The 25,418-nt window shown below is 38.3% G+C and overlaps 1 protein-coding gene across 2 annotated transcripts in view; it reads right to left on the bottom strand.

Moving 5' to 3' along the window:
• CD2AP (CD2 associated protein) overlaps nt 1–25,418 on the bottom strand; it is a 74,752-nt gene that overhangs the window by 6,906 nt on the left and 42,428 nt on the right. For both annotated transcript variants that reach the window (XM_063317725.1, XM_063317733.1), the window contains 11 exons: nt 24,758–24,945; nt 22,957–23,065; nt 20,107–20,201; nt 18,068–18,172; nt 16,629–16,665; nt 15,510–15,572; nt 14,636–14,795; nt 13,790–13,932; nt 4,991–5,106; nt 3,517–3,606; nt 717–904 (listed from right to left, as the gene is read on the bottom strand). In XM_063317725.1, the coding sequence (XP_063173795.1) occupies nt 717–904; nt 3,517–3,606; nt 4,991–5,106; nt 13,790–13,932; nt 14,636–14,795; nt 15,510–15,572; nt 16,629–16,665; nt 18,068–18,172; nt 20,107–20,201; nt 22,957–23,065; nt 24,758–24,945 (1,294 nt within the window). The remainder of the gene's footprint in view (nt 1–716; nt 905–3,516; nt 3,607–4,990; nt 5,107–13,789; nt 13,933–14,635; nt 14,796–15,509; nt 15,573–16,628; nt 16,666–18,067; nt 18,173–20,106; nt 20,202–22,956; nt 23,066–24,757; nt 24,946–25,418) is intronic.

Here is a 25,418-nt window from a genome sequence, read left to right as displayed (position 1 = left end):
AACCGAAAGGCTTAAAACCTCTCCATCCTGCTTGTTGTTTGACCATGTGAGTCTCTTCTCATTCTCTGGTATGCACTCACATATTACCAACGTAATATATGAAACCAGCATACAAAAATAAAGTCTCAGCAATTCCTGTTGCAGTACTTATGCATGGAAAGCCAGTGTGGTCTAGTGGTTAAGGTGCTGGGCTAGAAACCAGGAGTCTGTGAGTTCTAGTCCTGCCTTAGGCATGAAAGCCGGCTGGGTGACCTTAAGCCAGTCACTCTCTCTCAGCCCAACTCACCTCACAGGGCTGCTGTTGTGGGGAAAGGAGGAGGAGGAAGGAGTATTAGGTATGTTTGCTGCCTTGAGTTAGTTATAAAAATAATAAAGGCGGGATAAAAATTAAATAAATGGATAATTTATGATCATTTATGAACAAAGTATAGTTGTTTCAGGTAACCCTTTATCAACAAACTAAATAATTAATTATGTTATAAAGTATTTTAGAACTAATCCAGGAGATGTATAAAAACACTGAATTAATATGACAAATATAGTACTATCCTTTATAGTAGGCATTGGCAATACGTGGTCCTCCAAATGTTGAATTTCTGCAACCCTAGCTAACAAGACCAGTGGCATGTGATGATGGGAGCTGTAGTACAATATCAGAAGGACTGCATGATGCCTAACTCACTTACAGAAGCCACTGTGAAAAAATGAGGTCTTACCCATGCTCTTTTTTCAAGGTTTCTACAACCAACAGGAGATCAAAGATCTGAGACCTGAGCTCTTCTAGAGAAGGTTTTTCCCCTTCTTCTGTTTCCTGGTTAACCTTTGCTTCTCCAGCAATTGCATTGATTACAAGAGAACTTGGTCGTGGTAATGAAGACAGAACTGGTGAAGTAAGAGTCGATGGCTGAAACAGAAGAACAGTGGTCTAAATGGGGATGGAGGGAATATAGTCAAATCTATTTCTTGAAGAACAAGCAAAGTCTATATTTTTATATAGAACAATGGCTTAAAATATTGGCTGGTGGTAGTTGACTGATATTTTGATGATCAAGAAAACTAAGGATTGACTATATAAGAGCAAGCCAAAATTATTTTGCAATTTGCTGCATGAATAAAGAGTTCTAATAAAGAATGTGGTCTATTGTATTCTAAAAAAAGTGATATACTATAATTAGAAAGACCAGAATTTGGCAACATGTGGGCTGTGCATCCCAAAGAATACCTGAGTATCCCATTTATGTGGCCCAGCACCCTGAGATCATATCCCCAAATTCGGCAGCAAAATTTCAGCAGTGTATTTTAATATCTTTAATAAAGATGTGAAGTGGGAAGACAGTTGCTCTCATTTTCCTCGTTCAATTCTTTCCCCCCAAATGGCATGAAATTGTATTGCTGAGTTTTGTGCTTTTTGCCACCAAATTTTAGCAACACCATCGCCACATAATCAAAAAGCTCTTGTTCGAAGGTTACCCACCCTGAACCAGATGCTAAGCAGGATTTTATTAAATCAATAATAGTATTGACTAAACTGGACAACCAGGTCAAAATAACTCTTAACAACCTCACCAAGAAAGGTCAAATTACAAAAGAACAGAAAAGAAGTAGACCCGTCCTCCCACGCTTCTACGGACACCCCAAAAATACACAAGCCTGGCATACCACTTTGGCCAATCGTATCATTACCAGGGACTCCCACATACAACATAGCTAAAGAGTACAAAGAAACTTGGGCATCTCACAGGGGAGAGTGAATATTCTATCAACTCCCCACTACAGTGTCTCCAGAAAATCAAAGACTTAAAAATAGAAGAAGATGAAATTAGGGTGTCATTTGATGTCACAACTCTCTTTGCATCCATAGACCCAGCACTAGTGAAAGAATCCATGGCAGCAGTTCTATGCAACATACCCGACCTAGTCAAATACACCAAGATAGAAATACCCAGAATCATGGACCTCATCAACCTCTGCCTCACTGCCTACTTTCAGTTTTATGGACAAATATACCAACAAATCAAAGGAACACCCATGGGATCACCTATCTCAGGACTCATAGCAGAGATTGTAATGCAATTTCTAGAAAGGATAGCACTCCCACATATACAACACAAAGTATGGATCTGGTATGTAGATGACACCTTTGCCATAATAAAAAAGGAACAACTGGAGGAAACACAGGAAACCATCAACAACATCTTCAATGGAATAAAATTCACAAGGGAAGAAGAAAACAACACACTACCCTTCTTGGACATCCTCATCAGTAGAGAAAATGACGGTAAGTTAGAAACACAAGTCTACAGGAAAGCTACCCACATCGACCAAGTGCTCCACTACCAAAGTAACAATCCAACCTCCCACAAGAGAAGCTGTGTAAGAACATTATTCAGACGAGCACTTACACACTGCAGCAACCCAGAACACCAGAAAAAGATCATCTGTACAGTATCTTCCAGCAAAATGGATACCCCCCAACTTTAGCAAAAAGTGCCTGACCACTCAACCCACTACAACCTAACCAACAGAAGCTATGAAAAGAATAACACTGCCATACATCAGAAACATTTCAGAAATTACCAACAGACTGTTACAACCACACGCCATCACCGTAGCACACAAACCAACCAAAGCCCTCCAGAACATCTTAAGTAACCCAAAAGACCCAGCAACCCAAGAAGAAAAAACAGGAGTCATCTACAACATACAGTGCAAGGACTGTAGCAGCCACTACGTAGGACAGACAGAAGACTAGTAGAGCGCATCCACAAACACCAACTAGCAGTCAGAAGACATGATGAGAACTCCTTTATCTCACAACACATGGACAGACTCAACCATACTTTCAACTGGGAAACTGTGAGCATCCTAAACCAAGCCAAATCCAAAAACACTAGAGAATTCCTGGAAGCTTGGCACTCAGACAAAGCAGCCATCAACAGACACATAGAGGTAAACAACATTTTCATACCATTCAAAAGAGACAACAGAAAAGCCAAAAGACCAGAACACCTCTTCGCCAGCAATCAACACCCACAGATGCAAAGATTAACACCATATGAACAATCAACAGCACAATATACACTAATCAAGGAACTATTAACTCAGTCAATCAACCAAGCAGCAAACAACAGCCCAATCGAACTCCCAAGGAGAGAAGAACACCCCCATCAACACAAGCAGGACAAATTACAGTATATAAACGGAAAGCAAGGCCCACTCCCTCTTTGCACTGAAGATGCTGCCTAGGTCTGGCAATGAAACATCTGCAAGAAAACAACAAGGCTCAGAGAGCACCAAGGACTCCATAATAATAGTATTTTGTGCATTTTTAATTTCATCAGGCTGACAGAGAAAATATCAAACTTTAATTATCTCCCACCCACGTAATTATTACTGAATTACTCAAGCTAAATCTGTACCAATACATTGGTATATTATCTTACTAAATAAATGATTAGAATATCCTGAATCATTTTGATTTCTTAGTACAATAAACATAAGCAGTGTCAACAGTACCTTTTTACCCTCATATGTTTTTAATTTGGCACTTTCTTCTTCCTCTTTATGCACCTTCACATTTTTTTCTACACTTTGAATCTGAGTAGGCTTCAGCAGAGAAAGGAAATATAAAATAGGAATTAGTGTTCTTCGAGAAGTACATTTACTCTGAAAGTCGATATATCCGAAGCGATTTATTATACTCATTTAAAAAATTATCTAGTACATTTTATTTCATTCCTAAATAAAATTTATTTCATTCCTAAATAAAATCCAATATGTTGGTTATTAACTATTTCATCACAAAATGGCTAGCCATAGTTTAGCAATCACCTTTTTCAATGTGATTCATGATCTGAGATCAACTGGGGGCTGCTGCTTCAGGGAACTCCACTATCTGCAATGATTCCATTTTCACTAAAATTTATGCTATGATAGTTTTGCCCAAGTGAGAACTACTAGGTGTGTCCTGAAATGTGGTGAGTGAAATCCCCAACCCATTAGTTTTTTGGAAGGCAGAGAAGACTATCCTATTTCAGCAGGCATTTGGTGGGTAATAAGCTGTTTTTTCACTGGATTTGATTTGATGCAATGATTGGGGGAGAGAGGATCTTCACATGGGATTGCTTTAAAATGAGTTGGATATTCATTGTAAACTGCCTTGATTCTCACAAGTGAGAGGGATATAAATGGCTGTTTCCCTGTCTGTCTATTTACATGGCCTCTGAACACTTTACATACTTATAGAGCTTTTGCTACCAAGTAATTGAAATAATCGTAGTACGGGTTGTGCATCTGTCAAACTGGTTTAGCAAGTATTGCCAACTTTTTAGTGAAGATTGCAACTCATATTTTTTACTCCATTACAGGGTGCCTTTCCTTAGAAAGACATGGACCGAAAGACTCATTCAGAAGCAAACGTACCACCGTTGTAAAGGTCTCTTAGGGACACTGCTATAATATCATATTCAAGCAGGAGCAAGTACACAAGTAGTAATCAGTGGCAAAGGCCTTCTCTTAGGACTACCCATGACTCCCTCTGGGGCCCCAAGTGTGTGCAGATGTCATGAGCACTGATGGTGAGCAGGAGGGGGCCTCTATCCAGGGGGGAAAACGCATGCGTAGTACTGAGGAGTTAAGCAGCCATTCAAAGAGACACAGATCAGACCCGCCTTGACTTTTGGGGTTTATCTGTCTGGGTTTTCCCACGCTTCTTCAGTTTGTTAGGATTTTCTGTCTAATGTAGCAGTAATAAACACTAGAGACCTATTCCTCATCTCAGTGTGGTTCCTGACTGTTAGGACAGCAGGGATCTGTTTTGTGGCTAATTGAGTCATTATAATGGGTGACTTATTCTCGGCTGCTGTGCATTTTAATTTTTGTATTATTTTAATTGTTTTTATTTTTAAAATTTTGTTCGCCTCCCAGAATCACCTGGTGTGATGGGTGGCCATACAAATTAAATAAATAAATAAGTTGTTCATGTACTCACAGAATTACTGCCACTGAAACGAGCAGGAAGCCTTCTGCCATGCATCTTTGGCCTATCTGCAGTGGGATGTGATAAATTATCTGAGGTAGGTGTTAGATCATCAAAACTTAAATGTTCTAGAAAAAAATTGAAAGCAGAGAACATAATGAAAGCTCAGGAGATATTGTCAGATAGTATCTACTTTGAGATGTCGCTACCAAATAACAGTATAAAGCCAAAATACCCTATATTCTACTGTAGAAAAGAATTGGAGCGAGTATCAGTGGGCTGAAAGAATATTCCATCTTTAAAATGTTGAAGAGGGAATGCAATGCAGGACAGGAACACATAAATTTCTAATGCAAGGATAGAGCTCTCTCAAAACACCGAAACAGAGCATACAATTGAAGTAGTGAAGCTATTGAGCCAGCTCCCATGCTCCAGGTTTGTGACATGTCTCCCATGGGACATGACCGGGAAATATCCTTTTATGGCAATTCATCACATGCACACCTGTTAATTTATATTATTTGTATCTCCTGTTTATACATCTCTCTCAGGCACATCAAAATTATGCCTACCCAACCCAATTATACACACCCTTTATTTCACAATACTGTACTCACAATATCTACTTACTCTCAGACCACTGTTACATTACTCACCCCCAATTCATATAGTTTCATACAGAACTTGTAGATAGTACTATGAAAAATCTGTTGGAAGGAGGACTATTTCCTCCTATACATCCTTTCCTAGCAGTAGCAATTGTGTATAGGTAGTCCTCATTTAGTGACTGCAACTGAGACTGGCAACTCGGTTGTTAAGCAAAGCAGTCACTAAGTGAAAAATCATGTGACAGCAACTGTACTTATGATTTTACACAGGATAACACGTACTAACTGACTGTAATGGCAAACACATGACTGAAAGAGAGAAGCTGTGAAGGTAGTAAATGCGGGTATTGGGTTGCAAAGTTATTTCTTCAGCACCATTGTAACTGCAAATGGTCACTGTCCGAATGAGGGCTACCTGCACTGATGAGTTCTTTAAATTTCTATTTCACAGTTGTACAAATGGCTAAGGAGGGCTTACCTCAAGCTAAATTATCACTTCCTGGTACTTGATTTATCGAAAGTGCCTTTGATTAATTGAAATGAGGATCCTCACAATGGGAAAAAAGGAAATGAAGTCTCTATCAAAGATAATCTTTCGTTGCATGAGGGCCATTTACTAAGAATACCAGCTTTACAAAACAAAATCCCAGGAGAGATTATATAGATCCCATGTAAAGACTACCGGAACAAAGTAGCAGGAGACTGGTTCTTGAATGTTAAAGGAACCAGAAGAAGTGTAAGGAAGTATTTGCCTAATATCTAGAAAATATCAGATTGATCTGATAGCAGGCTGACTGCTCCAGGAAGGAAGTTCCACAAGCAAAGCATCAGCATCTCCTCCTTGAATAACATCCACCAGGACACCTTCAGCAACAACATCTGAAGGAAGGCTTGAAACAAAGGCCTTACAGTTCAAGCAAACTCAGACTCAGGCCACTGCAGGTTCAGAAATAAACTGGCAGCCAGCTGCAACGTTCTTTAAATACAGGGGATATATTTCCTAGCAACCTATTCAGGTTAATCTTGCATTTGTATTCTGTAGTAACTTCCAAAACATTTTCAAATGGAGCTCCATGTTCAACATTCTGCAAAAATCTAAACAGGAAATTACAAAAGTATGGATAGTTAAGCAGGGCTAGAGTTGGAAGGTTACGCTCAGCTGATAAACACAGTCCTGACATCTAACTCTCTTCAGCTAATGCACCCACCACAGCAGTAGCAAAAGGAAGCAGAGTCCACAGTAGCCAGCAACGAATTCTTCCATCAATCCTCCAGACTGGTTGGGGTTCAAGGCACCAAATCAAGTTCCACTGCCACTTCCTTTATTGAGGATATGGAGGATGGGAAGATACTAGGGGCCCCATGTGAGGATGTGAGACCCTTTGGATTACTAGGCAATCTAAGCCAGATGTGGTAGGATCTGGCTGTGGCTGCCTGGGAACATTTGTTGAGATGGTATTCAGGAGAGCAGTCACTATTCCAACAGCCCATCACATATTGGCACCAGAATTGGTACAGTAATTATTCTTAAAGTTAGTTTTTAAACTGGACATCTAAGACAGTATAGGCATCTTTATTCTGTTGCAGGCTGCTGCTGTTTCTGCATTTTAGGTCAGAATTTATTTATTTAATTTATTTTCTATCCCTCCTTTATCATTTTTATAAATAACTCAAGGTGGCGAACATACCAAATACTCCTTCCTCCTCCTGTTTTTCCCACAACAGCCACCCTGTGAGGTGAGTTGGGCTGAGCGAGAGGGACTGCCCCAAGTTCACCCAGCCGGCTTTCATGCTTAAGGCAGGAACTAGAACTCTCAGTCTCCTGGGTTCTAGCCCGTTGCCTTAACCACTAGACCAGACTGGCTCACTCAGTATTTGTTTGGCTCAATCTGTATTTGTTCAGCACAAATCTTGCAACTCTGTGCAGACCATGCATTAGTATTGAGTACTTTTCAACATTTGCTCAACCCTTAATTTGGAAATAAGGTTTAACTTAATTAAGCAGTCTTGTGCCAATGTTATTCTTTCTGTGATGCAGCTGGCCAGCACAACTCAGCTTGTCTCTCTATCCTCTGAATATGGACTCAAAGGTCAACAGTCTAGTCTTGGGTCAAGCTTTTTCCCCCCATTCTGTTTGCTTGGGGCAGGTTTTAATCTCTACACTGAGTAAATAGACACAGGGCTACCTCCAAAAAGTTTATTGCCCTTCTGAGATGGCTTAGTCCCACCTAACTTTATTATAGATAGAACGGAGGTGCAAGGCTAACAATAGATGCCCCAAACATTTATTGTCTTTAAGCTAAGAAAGGGCTTTGACCCATACATTTTACACATCTGCCAGCCAGCTTGCTTCTGTGTGTCACAAAAACCCAGCTGGGTTTTGCTTCCTGAAATAAACTAATGATGTGTATGCATGGATCATTTACAGTCCCTCCTGTGTGTGTCAGCCTACCTCCACCAAAGCTTCTCTCCACTGTACAGCTACTTCACTTGAACAGTTCTGTAATAATGTAAGCCTGCTATCCAACCAATGTTCTCTCCCTGGTGTAATCACTTAACTGGAACTACTTCTACAGCACTACTCCTGATAACCTGCCATCACCAGCATCTGCTTCTTCTACTACAACAGCCACTCAACTTTGAAAGCCACTTTCTTTGCATGCCAGCCTGCTTCTTTGCTAGTCTACTGCCAAGGCCTGCCAGCAGTTTATTACCTCCAGTGTCACAGGCAGTACATCTTACACACTGGATGCTGGGAAGCAGCAGTGGAGGGAGTATTGCCCTCTAGTCCAGGCTTGTCAGCTTCCCAAATGAACCCAGTTTGGCACTGTCACACAGAATGGCGCACTACTTGGACCTCCTTTATACTTCTTTGTACTTAGCAGAGTCTTCTAGCCATTCTGTCAGCAACTCTCTTCTATCTATAATAAAGCTAGGTGGGACTAAGCCATCTCAGAAGGGCAATAAAGTACTGGCAGAAAGCTACAGCTGGAGTTTGTGTCACACTAAGATTTATTATCGACCTTCCTGCATCATTCCTCAAAATTAGGTATGCTTGCCAGGTCTAAAGAAGGTACCCCAGTCAGGGAGGAAAGTGATTGGAGCGTGGAACAGTGGACTCTTTTTTCCAGATGCTGGTTCTGGAAACCTTGGAAGTTACATCATGCAAAGACTTGTAAAATGGCATTCATCCAAATAATGAGTCCTGCCCAGAAAAGCATGTCCCATCTGCCAGCCCAGAATATTTTTATTTTTAAAATGGAAAAGGGAAACTTTCAGCACAATCCCAGTATAAGCTTATGACTGGAAAAACTGGAGGCTGCTGAGCTGTCCTTTCCATATCCCTGCTACCTCTGTCTTAAAGTAGACGCAAGAAGAACATTTGAAAAATATATTGCAGTGAAACCCTTGAACCTATCTGAGTGAGATGTCATCTTAAGAGTCTATTTTCATCTCATTCTGCCAAAATTGTAACTGGGCAGGCATTTTGGTATCTCCCTAATATAGCCTAATAAAAACTTCTTTTGAACAGAATCTAGAATTAGGCTGAATTCAATTGTCCCTGAATCTGGAAGCAGAAAATCAAATCAGATAATGACAAAGGTTGAATTTCCAGCTCAAATAATCTCAGGTGTCAGACTTCAAATGTACTCAGCAGTACATTTCAGCTTTCCAGACGTTTAATCCCTTATTCAGCAATTGGCTTTACTTGATAGAAGATTGTCAAACATGCAAAAACCTTTAATAACCACACCAGAATTAATAGCAATTACACAGTAGGTACAAACCTATTTCTACCCATAGGCATAGTATGAATTTGCCCCAGTAACAATACAGCTTATCTCTTCTCCCAGTTAGGCTTTGCAGTCCTTTCCCAGCCACCCATATTCAGAATCAGAGCACTTATATATCTTAGCTTGTACCTTAGTGAAATAGTTGCCTATTAACTATACCTGCTACCCATATGCTGGTTAAAGGGTGTCTTACTCCCTGTGGCCTTCTTTGGCCTCAGCTATGCAAAGACACCCAAAACAACAACAAAAACAGAAGGATTCTGCTACTACCAAAATCTACTTTTTATGCAATAATGTTACAAAATCATCCAAAGATAGCATTTTTCATCTGATACAGCTCATTGTAAATTCTTGAAAACATTAACACCTTATGTAAAAGAAAATTAATTTAATAATAGCCAAGAATAGAAACTTAGGTTCAAGAACTAATATGGAACAAAGGATTTGGATTGCCATATAGAAAGTTTCTTACCAAAATGGAGAAGGGGAGGGTAATTTCCTGACACGTAAGAAGGGAAACATGGCAAACAGGATAGGAAACAAAATCTGGAAAGAAAAGTCAAGGAGACGAATATCTAGAAAAGATTCTGAACAAAAAAAGTATCTTGCAGGAAAAATATGGCAGCATTATCTTCAATACATAATCAGGACATTTTTATTTTAACAATATCCATTCAATTTCATTCAGGGGAAGGACCTATGCTATCCTTTAAAACCACAGTGACTGACTGGATCCATAACACCCTTTTTTCAGAGGTATTGAAATTCAGCTATCTCTGAATAAAGAGGTAAACGACAGGGTTTGGTTTCCACTTATTAAAGTATTATATACATCTTCTAAAAGCATATCAATGCTTTTCTGCTAGCGTATGGATTCTTGATTCCTCAAAAACAGAAAATCTCACTGTGCAAACCGAAGTCCTGTCCCATAGTGCTGAACAGGGCTCCATGTATGTACTGTATACCGCATCAAAAGTATACAGAGATAAATAAAGTACCAATATTTTTCACATTTATGTCAACTTTAAAAAGCTGGCCTTAACCAAAATGAATCCAACAATAGTGTGGCTCATTTATAATTTATTAATTGGAATGATTTTGAAGATTGCATTAGTAAGGATTAAAAGCAGAAATTAAAATTTAACAATATGAACAAAATGTTTACAAAAGCTACGAAAATATATTGCAGACTACAGAGCAACATTATATAACGGGTTAAGAATGGAAAAGAAATAGCGTATTATAATACACAGTGGGAAAACAGCAGAAAAGAAACTACTGAATGACATTTGGAAGCAACCCATTATTACAAACTGTTCAACTACAAGACTCAGTTATTACTTGGATCCCAACTAAATGTGTTAGGGACAGCTATATATCTGCCCTACTCATATATACATCTCCTCCTCCTCCTCCAAAAAAAAAAAATGCTCCAGTGGCAACGCTGCCAGATAGGCAGATTTTTATTTACCTAGTCTTATAATAGCAATTCCAGCTGTTTAAAGGTTTTATCTGCAGCACTGATCATTGTTCCTGTACTGATGCCACCACGCCGAGACTGATGAAAGTATTTAAATGTTTTAACAAAGAGAGACATATATTCCTTACATACAGATGTTGTGGTGGGAATGAGACCTGCTGCTCCACTCCTCTGAAGGAGGAATCTCTCCCCAAAACAAGCCCACCACAGTTGCTGCGGCACATCTATGTTTTGCCTTAAGCTCAGTTGGAGGGGACATTATCGGGATTCAGAACAGTAGAGAGTAATCCAGTGAGATGCAAAGCAAGTCAGAAACCAGAAATATTTAGTGGAAATATTAGTAAATATTTACACTACCGCACTATCACAAAACTTCAGTCCTTTGTGCCTAATCAAATCGGATCAATATATTCAGAGACCAAAAGTGTTAATTTTTTTCCAAGTATTATCAGATTGAAAACAGGCACTATATTGCAAATATGTACACATCAAAAGCTGTCAGACCATTGCTAAAGTAGTAAAGGATGTGTGCTGCTGACACTACAGAATGCGCACACATACAGCAGCCTAACCCTAACCTTAATCGTAACCCTTTAAAATGATATTCTATTAACTAAACTGCAGTTTTATAGGGCTGTTTTGTAGAAAAGTTGTTTCACTAGGAGAAACGATACATGCATGGGGGGACAGAGAGGGGAAAGGAGGTAAAAAGACAAATCCATTTTGGTTCTTAAATCTATATCCCTGATTATATGAAGATTGTGGTAAAAGGTGAAAGGTCCCCTGTGCAAGCACCAAGTCATGTCTGACCCTTTGGAGGGATGCCCCTTTCGCAACGTTTTCTTGGCAGACTATAGCGGGGTGGTTTGCCATTGCCTTCCCCAGTGGTTACCTTCCCCAGCAAGCTGGGGGCTCATTTTATTGACCTCGGAAGGATGGGAGGCTGAGTCGATCTGAGCCGGTTACCCGAGAATCCAGATTCCGCTGGGATCGAACTCGGGTTGTGGGGAGAGTTTTCGCTGAAATACTGCCCCCTGCCACTCTGCACCACACAAGGCTGTATATGAAGATTAGGGGACCTCTTTTTAAAGAAAATAATTTTTTGTTTGAAAAAACATACTTAGAAATGTAAATGCATGGATATATAGAGAGATCCATCATATACCCCATCCCTTTAAGATAATAGATAATTTATGGCCCTGTAATCACTTGAAGCTCTGTCTCATGGAGGGATGAAAGGAGTGGGTCATAATGGCTCTCTACAAACTCATCCTTCCACAGTCATCCAGAAGAACAGGGCTTTAGAACCCAAAAATGTACATAGACAAAACTGCTTGCTTAAGACTCCCTGGATTGCTCTGGGAGATTCATGTGACCTCTCTATACAAGCCTTTCTCAACCTTTTGACCCTAGAGGAACCCTTGAAATATTTTTCAGGCCTCGGGGAACCCCTGCACATTCAAGCTCAAATAAAGGCCAGAAGTTACAAAATTATTATTTTTGTTTCATGTGTAGGCCTGTATATATGCACTAACAGTTTTCTTAAACTGAAAATAAAGAATGAAACTTAACTCTTTAAAGTGAAGTTGCTCAAATTCGAAATAATTTTTTAAATAAATCATGATCTCCCAGGGAATCCCTAGTGACCTCTTGCAGAACCCTGGCTGAGAAACCCTGCTCTATACAAACATCCCCACCCAGACCAACAGACACCTGAAATGCAAAGTTCAGGAAGATCCCATAGTTTCAACCCTACGTGGACTGATCTAGTCCAGTCCTCTACACTCTCCCTTCCACTTTAGGTAAAAGGGAATGAATGCTGCCTCAGTTTATTCCTACTAGAGCTTCAGATCCTAATTTATTCAACTCACTTCTGCAGAACCTTTCTGACGTTAACACAAATTATTGTAATACAAAACCTGTGAATTATAAAAAAGAAACCCTTAACATATTGGAAATCATTACTTGTTAAATTTTACATGCATTGAACTTTAATGAAATAGATGCTTGAGACCTTACTTTTGAAGCAAACCAAAGTAACAGGAGAATGAGTTCTATTATGTAAAAGAGCTTGTTTTAAGGACCATCTTTTTAAAAACAAAAACAAAAAAATGTATTATACATAAACATTATTTTTCCCATTATGAAATGCTAACTTTTAAATGGGCATAAGCATTCTCAATAGCATACAGTGCACATTTTAGCTTTCCAAATATTGGAGCAATTCCAAAATAAACAAATTCCAGAAGTCTCTAGAATCTATTTGAATAACTATTTTTAATAGTTCCAGAAGTTTGTAGTAGAGACTATATTGCATTATCTTAAAAAATGAATACATTTATTATGGCATAAGCAAGAGTAGTCCACATCTGGGGCTGGTGGACACATCTGGAATTTTGAAAGGCAGTCAGAAACATCTGCCATTGAGAGGCTTATCTAATCATAGAGTAGCAGCAATGGTGGTAGAAAACATCAATTTATCAGAAGACAAACTTCAGGGTATTCTTTTCAAGGCAGGTGAGCATACCTCCAGGTAAAGCACTGTGGTACAATCATCCACCACTTCCATTTTCTAACAATGCCTATGGGCCCTATAAGGGTCTCAGAAGCATTCTTACGATTAAAGAATAATGCTAGAGGTAAATACTTTGCTGCAAGACAGCTTTCTATTTAAATTTGCCATTAAAAATATAGAAAAAGGTATGAAATATGGTTGGGATCCTGAGGGCTATCAAAGGAAGTAGTTTCAGATACACTGATGCCCTTAGGCCCTCTGCGGCCAACCCCTGTGCTTTCCCACAACAGAATCCATTGATAATCATGGATTCCTCTCTGAAGAATCCTCTGAAGGTGCTGTTTATTCTTTGTTGTGGTTTACTCTAATATTGTAGAAAACTGAGCCTTAATTATGTATGCTTTTCAAACTTACCTGGTTCTTTCAAGTTCTGTATTGCAGTTGAGTCTACCTCTACTGATTTTGATTTCAATGGTAACTGTTCAGAGTCTAACTTTGGTTTCACTGCTGGCTCAATTTCAGATTTTGGCCTCCAGGATGCAACTTCCCCATTTATCCTATGTTTGAAAGTCAAGTTAAATAATTTTATCAGGAATTAAGAAGAAAGAAAGAAAGAAAGAAAGAAAGAAAGAAAGAAAGAAAGAAAGAAAGAAAGAAAGAAAGAAAGAAAGAAAGAAAGAAAGAAAGAAAGAAAGAAAGAAAGAAAGAAAATGCATGTAACAAAAACTTTTTCTATATACTGTATGGTTATAAAAAATTAGCTCAGTATGAATCCAGTTCTTCAAACTGTGGGTTAGAGGCTGAGATATATCCAGAGACGCATAGGATTTTTGCTCCCTTCTTACACGTAGGTTCCCTCCTTAGCTGACTATAGGCTTCCACAGTATCCAACTCAGCAAACTATGTTTCTGTTACTACAACTCATGAATTGCACACTCAGCAATCAATGGCTTCAACATACACTTTGGAAGTAATGTAAGAATTGTATTTTGCTGCTCTGAATGTCAGAACAAACAACAGTAAGGCAAACAAGGAAGAAACATATTGAAACGGGAGGCAAATGTGAATGTAAAAACCTACAGAGTGTTTCAAGGACTCTTTGGAAGGACAGGGTTATAAAAGGCAAATAAGGATGTAATAACAGTTTGCAATATAGTTATACATTTGCAATTCTTATAACGTCCAAACTTTACTCTGCCTCTCAGTTAATTCTAAAATGACACGTCAAAGAATTTCACACACAAAACAAGATACACTTACTTAGAAACTAGTGGTTGCAAAACTGCTTTATCTGGCCATTTTGAATGCAACATCCCAGCTTTTAATATGCTATTAGCCTTGTTTGGAGGGACAGGCTTTTTCGGTGGTACTTGGGGAGCCACTGGTTTACACGTCTTCGGATCCAACACTGGTTTTTCATCTGGCAATTAAAACAGAGCGAGTGAATAATATTTCGGCAGGAAGGAAGTTACTTTTGTAAAACTACCATAAGCATAATGCAGAAATAATTTATAAAAGCTTCTTCCATGGACACAGGTTGTTCTGAACAAAGACCCCAATTTGCATTCTGGAAGCAATTTCAAATAAGACGAAGACAAAAACAGCACATAGTTGAATCAAGACCAAGGAGTCTTGCTCCCTTTCTTTAGTCTACTTTCTCAGGTTCATAAATTTGCAAGGGACTCCTTTTTAAATGGACACAAGTGGAATCCAGCATATTATTCATAAAGCCTGCAAAATACTGACTTTCCTGGAGCATAGGATTTATTAGCAAAAGCTTTTGCAGAAAAACATGAACTTACATTCTTTAAAATTTCTTTAAATTTCCTTTTATTGCTAACAGAACAGATTTTACACAACTACAGCTTTCATCTGCTTTAACAGGAATATGTAAAAAAACTGGTCATTTTTACATATTCCTGTAATATTACACTGAATGGAATTTCGTGGTGCTTGCTATTTCAGGGATCTATATACAGTTTTAAAATTCTACAAATATTGCATGATGGGATTTTCTTATTTAGCTCTTTTCTAGCCACCTGAATCATATGCTTATGATTATTAAAGCTGCTTTGTTTTAAACTACAGTCCTGAGCACTGACGTTCTTAGTATCAGAGATAAACCTGATTTTACCCTTTTCTTCATTCCTGAGATGAGGAAACCTCTTCTCCACAGACAGAAGGTCAGCCTTTGAACCTGTACGTAGAGCCAGTATTTAATTTATGAATCACACTGCTTTAGTAGGGAAACAAACACACAATGATAATTAATACTAAAATATATTGTGCACCTATCAAATATGTGGCAGAAATAGAAATCCAATTAGAAGTGGAAATGTACTCACTAGCATAGGAATTCTAGTCTTTATAAACAAGAATCATTTCATAGCATAGCCTTTTAAAATCTGTATGATTAAATATACTGCTAAAAAGCATTTTAACTGTAGGAAAAAGAAATAGTTACACGCTATCACACGGAAGCATGTTGAGAATGATCTCCTGTGCATTCCTAGGAGTCATGAAGTCATGTACATAACTCATTGTACAGGTAGGTAACAATTAGTGTGAGGTCGAATAGTGTGAAATTCAATTTAGTGCAATTTATAAATTGATACCAGGTTGTGTTTAATGTGAGCCAAAATTTGGTTAGTGTGAGGCTAGCACACACGCAGCTGAGGCTGGTGCATGAGCAGTTACCGCTGGGGTTTTAGATGCTAGTCATTGTGGAAGGTTCCATTCAAGGATAGCTCAGAAAAGAAGAGGCTCATTTTGAAGAACTACAGGAGATAGCAGGTACACTCTGAATATGGGTTTATCCTCTTTTACTGTTATACAGTATTTCATTAATAAACATATAACACCTTATGTTTAAAAGTTTTAATTGCCTACTTCTGTCAAACTGGAACCAATTACCCTATTTTCCATAGAAATAGAGCAAGTTCGAATAATGTGACCATTTCGTGGGATTCATTAACTGCACTAATCAAGACCTACCTGTACAATATAGCAGAAACTGATGGCCCACAAGTAACAGCCACATCATGGTTTTCAATAATGAAAACTGTCCATGTTTCAGTGTTGTAAACCACTTTGGGTATGGATGGATTTCATCTGACAGGCAACATCTTAAAAAACAATCATTCTGATCAAGATAAATTTCTCCTAGACACATTTCCCTCAGAATATATTAACAATTTCCAATCATCTTCACCCTCTTTTGCTGTTAAAATCAAATAAAAGCCTATTTACATACCTTGACCTTTTGCAGGAGGTGGTGGTTTCTTTGGCTTCTGCAAAAAGGACACAATATAATTAACTAATATTCAAGCCAAGCATTTTCCTGAATTAAGACCCAGAAGACAACAGGCATACTCAGTGACTCCACTGTACTGATTATAGGTTACTGATGCAAGGATTACAAATAGCTCTTTATGCAGACAGAGATTCTTGAAAGTGTCCAGGAAAATGCACCATTACTGAGGAAGGAGAGTAAGCAGAGAAGACGGGGGATAAACAACTCATCCTCTTTCTCCTCATTTCCCAGAAACCTCTTACTCTTCACAGGCTGAAGTTTTATTACTACCTGTTTAGAAACAGTTATCTGTGAAGGTAAGGGTAATGTGTAGGTGACTGTGGTCAAGAAAAGGGTGCAGCTGGCATACCAATCTAAGGTGCTGTAACCAAAAACACTCCTAGCCATCCAGGAACAAAACAACTATGAACCCAATTTTTCAAGTTCATTGAATTGTATCTAAAATACGAACTAGAGACCTGTCTGAATTTGAAAAAAATTGTAACACAACATTCAGAACATTTTCTGAGGCTTGTCTACAATTTGCTGGTGAAATACTATTCAGAAATCAAGCAAGTTAGACTGTATGATCAAACAGATGCAGAATCTGAAGACAACATTTTAGACCCCTTAGCAATCCTTTTTTTTTTTCTTTTACTACCTTGAACAGTTTGGTATCATCAACAAACTTGGCCACTTCATCTCTAACTTCAGATTGCTTATAAATGTTTAATTAGTATTACTCTGGATGACTTTACCTTGAACTTCTCTTCAATTTGAATATTGTTCATTTATTCCTACCCAAGCCAGTATCCTTATTTGAATAAATATTTCAGAGCCAAAAATGGAAGTACAATTATTATTATAGGTGATCATCACTTTGGATTCAATTTCCAAATGCAAATGTGCAAACGTAGCATCTGTCTGCATGACCTTAAAGCAGTGCAGTTGTATGATTTGAGATAAGGCAGTATTTGTTTCAAGGAAGTGTTGCACCCAGGTGTTGCATTCATGGCCCTGCACATTCTGAAGCACCTTTTAGAGACTGAACCTGAAGTGCTGAACAGTGCTAGTAATAGTGCTTGTCCCATCCCATCTTGCAAATCACTTCATTTCTCTTCACAACAGGTCTATGAGAAAGGTTAGGTCACGTGATGGTGACTGGACCAAAGTCACCCAAACGAGGTCTCTCCCCAGAGAGGTCCACTGGCATGGCAGCGCTATATTAACAGAGCAATAGCAAGGCAAAAAAATAAAAGGAGAAAAGTAATAGGATGTTGAATTACAAGAAAAAGTTATGACTGCATATTCATGAATCTATACAACACTCTACTTGGTTATTATATCAGCTTTTTAAAGAAGAGCTATACTGTTTTAAAAAAACTGCAATAAGTACTTACAGGAAAATCTTTATCTGATTCAGAAATCTGAACTGCAAAGTTGTCTGGAAAAACGCCTTCTTTACCATTAAGAATGCCTCTCCACCATCCTACCTCTCCAGTGTCCTAAAACAAAATTCCTAAATGTATATTCATTTTACACAACAAATAAATTTTCAGACTTTATCATCTGCCCACCCAGCTTACATTAAACTGCAAGTTTTTAGAAACTGGGTCACACATCACACTAAGTCATAACATTTTTTTTTAAAGGTATAGCATGAGGTATGCACATGATTAATTAATAAACAAGAATTTGTTCTACATTAAACCAGTTTGGAACATGGTTTGATGCTGGCTTATTTGCTGCAAATATTACTTGGCAATATTACTGTGCAAATGGTTATACATACTTTGTGCTTTCCTGGTTTCATCTGGATTCATTTTTGTGCCTTAAGCATATCTTTGCAGAAATGCATCTGAATTGTATGCAGCAAATGGGGGGACAAACAAGGAATAGGTGAAATACACAATTTGCCTGCCTGCAAATCTAAGGTCTCATTTGCCTTGGGTTTTTTGCTTTTGACTTGAGGTGATATGTGAATCAGTCCAACACGGCTTGGTCAACAAACCATGGTTTAAAACTATCCCTAGCTTTGTATTGGCAAGTTTAGCTATAAAATGGCCATTGTGCTTTTTGTGTTTCTCATAGATGCTGCAAGTACTGATACCATGTTGGAGGGCATCCCATGTTAGTTAATGCCAAGTCAATGCATTATTCTGTTAGGTAGCTTTCATACTACTTGATCTTTTCCTTCTTAAACGTTGAAATGTAGTTAGCTAGTCAAAAATGTCCTTTGATAAACATTTCTAATTCAGTAAGAGATTGTGCTGGAATTCTTTCACTGCAAGTAGAATCATAGAGTTGGAAGGGATCTCAGAGGTCATCTACTCTAATCTCCTGCTCAGTATAGGAACTGCTAAAACCATTTGGACAGATGACTATCCAGCCTGTGTGAAGACTCCACTGAACATGCCATACCACTTCATGAGGTAATGATATGTGTATATATACTGTCCATCTACATAAGTTTATATGCATGGACAGGTAGACCTCATTTAGCGACTACCTTGTTTAACAACCATCTGCAGTTACGACAGCGATGAAAAAGTAACGTTATGACCAATCCTCGCATTTACGACCTTCACAGGTCTGTAAAGCAAAGGAAAGCTGAAGTAAAATCATAGCACAGTCATAGTTTCACTTAGCAACCACTTTGCTTAACAACTGAGTTGCTAGTCCCAATTATGGTCACTAAACAAGGACTACTTGTAATGTCCTAGCTTTTTAAACATTCTTTCAACTCAATTCTTGTTATTGAGAGAATAACCATATCATCAGTGTAGGGTGAAATGGAAAATTTCCAAGAACCTAGAGATATAGGAAGGAACTCTGAAGCTGACATATATGGGAATCTCTGCCAGATCTAATGGGATGCGCTGATGTAATCATATAATTATAATCTTATAATATAATTATAATAAATGTAATTATAAATAATTTTCGAAGCACATATTTGTAGCTCAGGGTTGAACTGAGTCTGGCAACGAAACGTCTGCAGAAAACAACAAGGCCCAGAGAGCACCAAGGACTCCACGTAAATAATTTTGTTAGTCTTTACCCAGTCTTCCAGTTTGTCTAATAATATCTTGGCATAAAGTTTAATAGGAGTATCCACAAGGCTGACTGGTCACAATTCTTGGGATTTTGCTTGTCTCTTTTTTTATAATATAGGTATGTATTATTATACCTAACCTCCAGTCCTCTAGATAGGTTCCAGTTTAGCTAATATAAGTAAACTGTTTAGTCAGCAAAGGTGCCCACCAATTGCAACAGCATTTGGGTACCTCTGCAAGGATCGTATCTTCTCTTCAGGCCTTATTAGAGGCTAAGGAAGCAAGCAATCTGACATGTGGTTTACAGAAACTAGAGTCCTCAAACTGTGTCTAACTGTAGATTTAATAAAAAGAAAATTTTAATTTAAATATAAATACCTTACCTTACTTATTATTTGGATAATATCACCTTCTTTAAAATTAAGTTCATCCTCATGGGTACCTTCATAGGCAAACAAGGTTTTGAAGTATTCTTTAGCTTAAAGGAAGGAATGAAAGTTTTGAACCTTGAGCACATTCCAGTGGTTGTTGCTTGAATACAAATGTCTAAGGTTCACAATAGGTAATTAATGGGGAGATGGGGTGTCACTTAAAGTGGAATGTCTGTTAAATCTGAATGGGATCTTGCACATGCATATGGGAATTGAATTTTATATATAGTTGCAATCAAAATTATTTAACCCCCATTGCAAATCAGGTTGATTGTCAAAATGTACAGGCTTTCAGCTGTTTGCAATGAACAAATCAAACAAAAGCAATTGAAATAGCTCAACACAACGAATGCTTCAAGTGATGTCCCCGAAGTCAACTGAAAATGCAACTTATCATGACTTCTCCAGACTCAAAATTATTCAACCCCTTCATGGCAAGCATCTTCAGTACTTAGTAGAGCCTTCTGCTGTTATAACCTGCTGAAATGAGATGCATAGCCAGACACCAGCTTCTGGCAGCGTTCCTGAGGAATCTTAGCTCATTCCTCATGAGCAATGGCCTTCAGGTCAGTAATATTCTTGGGTTTGCGTGCTGCGACCGCCTTCTTCAAATCCCACCAGAGATTTTCTAGGGGGTTCAAGGTGGGTGACTATGATGGCCACTGTAGAATCTTCCAGGATTTCTTCTGCATCCAAGCCTTAGTGGAATCTGAGGTATGCTTGGGACCATTGTCCTGTTGGAAGGTCCAATGATGTCCAAGCTTCAGCTCCTTACAGACAGCATGACATTTTCTCCTAGGATTTCCTGATGGATTTCTTGAATCCATCTTGCCGTCCACACACTGCAGGTTTCCAGTGCCAGAAGATGCAGAGCAGCCCCAGAGCATCACCGAGCCACCACCATGCTTAACTGTAGGCAGGGTGTTTTTTTCAGCATATGCTTCATTCTTCTTCCTCCAGACATACCGCTGATCCATCTGGCCAAAAAGTTCCAGTTTTGTTTCATTGCTCCACAGAACAGAATCCCAAAACCTCTGTGGCTTATTTATATGATTTTGAGCATATCGGAGCTGACTTTTCTTGTGCTTTTGGGTCAGTAGCAGTGTACGTCTTGGAGTTCTGGCATGGAAATCTTCTGTGTTTAGTACGCGCCTTACTGTGCTCACTGAAACCTCAGGGCCTGTTGCCACCAAGTCTTGCCGCAGGTCTTTTGCAGTCACTCGAGGGTTTCTCTCCACCTGCCTTCTCAGAAACCTGGTTGCAGCCATTGACAGCTTCCTTTTTCTGCCCTGTCCAGGTAGTGTAACCACTGTTCCTTTAACTTTGAACTTGTGAACTATGCTTCCAGAGGTGTCTCTAGGAACATTCAGTGCCTTCGCTATCTTTTTGTATCCTGTTCCTTGTTTGTGAAGGACAATGATCTCTTCTCTTACCTTTTTGGACCATTCTTTTGACTTAGCCATACTGTACTTCTAACATGCAGTCAGACATGACACTCAACAAACCCCTAGCCAGGTCAGGTATTTCATGTGTTCCAGCTTAAGCACACCTGGTGCAACTAATGAAGCCTTTGATTAATTGCATCAGGTGTGCTTGAGACAACACCTGTTTTGCAGACTGTATGTGTGCTGTTGTGACGGATTCTATTCAGGGGGTTGAATAACTTTGAGACTGGAGAAGTCATGATAAGTTTATTTATTTATTTATCCAATTTATCCCTGCCCATCTCCTCCCATTGGGGGACTCTGGGCGGTTTACAACAATCAATCAAAACAACAATCATAAAATATACAGTATAAAGTATATGCACCCAGGATGTAAGTTGCATTTTCAGTTGACTTCGGGGACATCACTTGAAGCATTTGTTGTGCTGAGCTATTTCAATTGCTTTTGTTTGATTTGTTCACTGCAAACAGCTGAAAGTCTGTACATTTTGACAATCAACCTGATTTGCAACAGGGGTTGAATAATTTTGATAGCAACTGTATGCATATTTTATGGATTTTATACATGCATATTTTATACATGCATAAAATTACTGATAAGATTATAGTAATGCATAGACCGATATGGTTCATGGAAAGATTCTGCCTACTGCATTTACAATCTACTAAATCAAGGTCAGTTCAGTCAAGGGTTTACTATATTATATGTTTAAACTGTATTACTTTACCATGAAGTATGGCACACTACTATTAATTATTTAAAAGCTATGCTAGTAAGGGACAGAGTCACTCCAGAGAAATATCACAAAATCATTAGGAAGAGAGCATGTGACACTCCCCCCCCCCCCGTTTATGAGCAACTGAAATAAGACAAGGAATCAGCTGAGGAACAGTAGCAAAGTAGTTATTCAAATGATTTACTGAAGTCCTGAGTTCAGAAGAGACACAGGAGAGCAAAGTCAAGGGAAAGTCTAACAGCTCTACTAGATACACCACGATTTATGATGGAAAATTATGATTACGTTTTCACTACACAAGCTAATAGAATGGTCTTGGGAGTTTTATGCAGCAGAATGTGATGTTTACAAACAGTAAAGAAATAAATTGTTATCACCTATCTCCAGCATCACTAAACTGACAAGTTGCTTCGATGCCTTGACATGTTTAAGGTATTCTAGCTCTGAAGGTAAAATGCGCCAGAAATTACTACTAGAGTATATATTCCTCACCCAGGATGTAAGAATATTTTCTTCAAGAAGGCAGGAATAAACTATCTACCCATTTGAGAAATCAATTTTTATCAAAGATTTTACATTAAAGATTTTAAAATTAAAATAAAGCAGATATAAAATCATACGTTTTTGTTTGCTTTCCGTTTCTACTTTTGTTACTTCTGTTGCCATTTCTGATTTTGTTATACCAGAGAATGGGGTTACTTTTGGTCCAGACGGAAGATTAGGTAATGGCTACACAAGAGATATGGAGATAAAAACAAGGATTAGGCAGATGCCAAATATATTTTAATTTGTGATCTCTGAATCAACTCAGGAAAATAAATTGTAAGGTATGCGCCTTACAGAACAAGAAGTTAATGAAACACATTTCTTTTGTTTTCAGTGCATTTAAATGCAACAAAATATATAATGCTTCCAAATGAAAACATTTATCTATCTGAGAGACTAATAGTAGGCTACAAGTCAAACCATTATATTTAGATATAATCAATTAATTTTCTGAGCTAGCCTTCAGATTTCCGTGGATGTCAGTCCATCCTCTCCAAATTAAGCACATTAATGTGCTTCGTCTTTATTAGCATTCCAGTAGTATGTTTTGTCATTACATGCTGCTAATGTGTATTAAAGTTTCAACACTACTTGTGATAGCAACAGCTCGATTTAATGACAGATGACAGCATTAAGTATAAGAAGTCATACAAAATAGACATTAATTAATTATGATAGAGCAGGACAAAGTACAACCAGAAGGAAATTACATACAGCAAAAAGCAAAGCTCTACTATCTGAGACTTCTAAGTCTGTTTTGCAAATGTTCTTACATTAGAATCCACAATTACTCCTGCCCAAATATAGATACACAAACATGTATATGTAAAGTGTTTATTTCTAATGAATTTCAGTAACACACATGAAGACTTAACATACTTCAAAAAATAGAGAGATTAAGTCTAAAAAGAAAGTATAGATCAAGCGGTAAGTATGTCTGTACATTGCTGGGCATAACTTTTAAAAATGCCGAGTGTCCTTTCAAAGTTACCTTGTGGGAAAAAAGTACAACTACAGCATACACTAAATTTTTCCCAAATGGATTTTGAGAAATGGAAGTACGACGACACACGTGCTACTTTTCATGAGACATGAAAGCAAAAAACCTTTACCCACTTTTATTATCAGCTGACCCAATAATGCAATTGAAGACTGGCCACCTATTTACAGGAGAGCAATCTATACTGCCTGAAATACCTGACATGTAGTCAGACTAGTTGACTGCCCTCATATCCCTCCTTCAGATTTTCAAAAATCTAGTCAAACTTTTGAAGACACCCCCCGCCCCCGCTTTCTACTGCCATGCTTATGTGCTATTTTACCGGCATAGACAAGAACAAACATTTGGAAGCTTTTGTTTCCTCTGATTGACTTATCCATCCAAATTGTATGCTACCTGACTCTCAACAAGTTCTTCACTGCAGTTTATGTAGCAGGATTTTTTTAATTTATCCCACCTTTCATTCAGGAGCAAAAGTTGGTATACACAGTGATCTCCCACTTTATCCCATAACATCAACTTGCAAAGGGGGTTCGGCTAAGAGTGACTGCCACAAAATTAGTGAGCTTTTGTGGTTGAGGATGGACTAGAACATAGGTCTTCCCACTCCTAGTCCAACACTACATTATACTGGCTCTCAGATTTTCCCAAATTATAGTTCAGAATAGAATTTTTCAGGTCTGAGTACAGTAAACTGCTTTATGTAAAAGACATCTATGGAATGGTGCACTGCAGCCATTGTTGCAGAACAATGTTACCTGTGAAACAGCAACTCTTAAGAGGCAGAATAAAGTTCTTCAAAGAGTAAACTACATTTTTTTGTAAGTGCACAAAAACTGCTCCATTTTGGAATGTATAACATTTAGGCCCATTACCTTATCTTGCTTTTTTTCTTCTGAATCATTACTGGACAATCTTGGCTTAAGTTTTACTGAGCCTTCTTTGAAAATATCTCCAAACCCAACTCCTCTGATTTTCTTTGGTTGTGCTATCTGTGCAAATGCAGACTCACCAACATTCCCTGGTGAGGATGCAGGTGACTGTGGTCCATGAAAAACAGATTCTAAAAATAGAAAATTAGGTTAGCCCTTATGTTTATGTTTAAGCATGCACACAAGACCCCCTAACTGTGTGTTAGGCATGGGGTTTTCAACACAGTATCTATTACACTGTAAATTCTACAGGGATATTAGGTCTACTTACACTATGCCCTTAGTATGTAAATTCCAAAGAAGGTCAGTCAATTTCTATGTGAATCATCTTCTAGAAGTTTTGAAACCCTTCATTACTTGTTCAATAGCGAAATTCTGTGTTGCCACAATGAGTCATAACTGGTCACAAGAATAACCACTTGTTTTATTCATTACTTCAGGTTTATTATGTTAGTTACTTTGTTTTAGGTGACGTGTAGTTTTACTTTATAGATTGTAATATTTTAGATTTATAGTTGCAGTTAATTTTTTTTAATCTGTTGAATTGTGTCTGATTCTCAGAGACTGCCCTGACAAGTCCCTGCAGTTTTCTTGGCAAGGTTTT

This window comes from Candoia aspera, chromosome 1 (assembly GCF_035149785.1).
Source record: "Candoia aspera isolate rCanAsp1 chromosome 1, rCanAsp1.hap2, whole genome shotgun sequence".
Classification (NCBI taxonomy): domain Eukaryota; kingdom Metazoa; phylum Chordata; class Lepidosauria; order Squamata; family Boidae; genus Candoia; species Candoia aspera.
The sequence above is the reverse complement of the archived record's forward strand: the minus strand, read 5'-3'. Positions and strand labels throughout refer to the sequence as shown.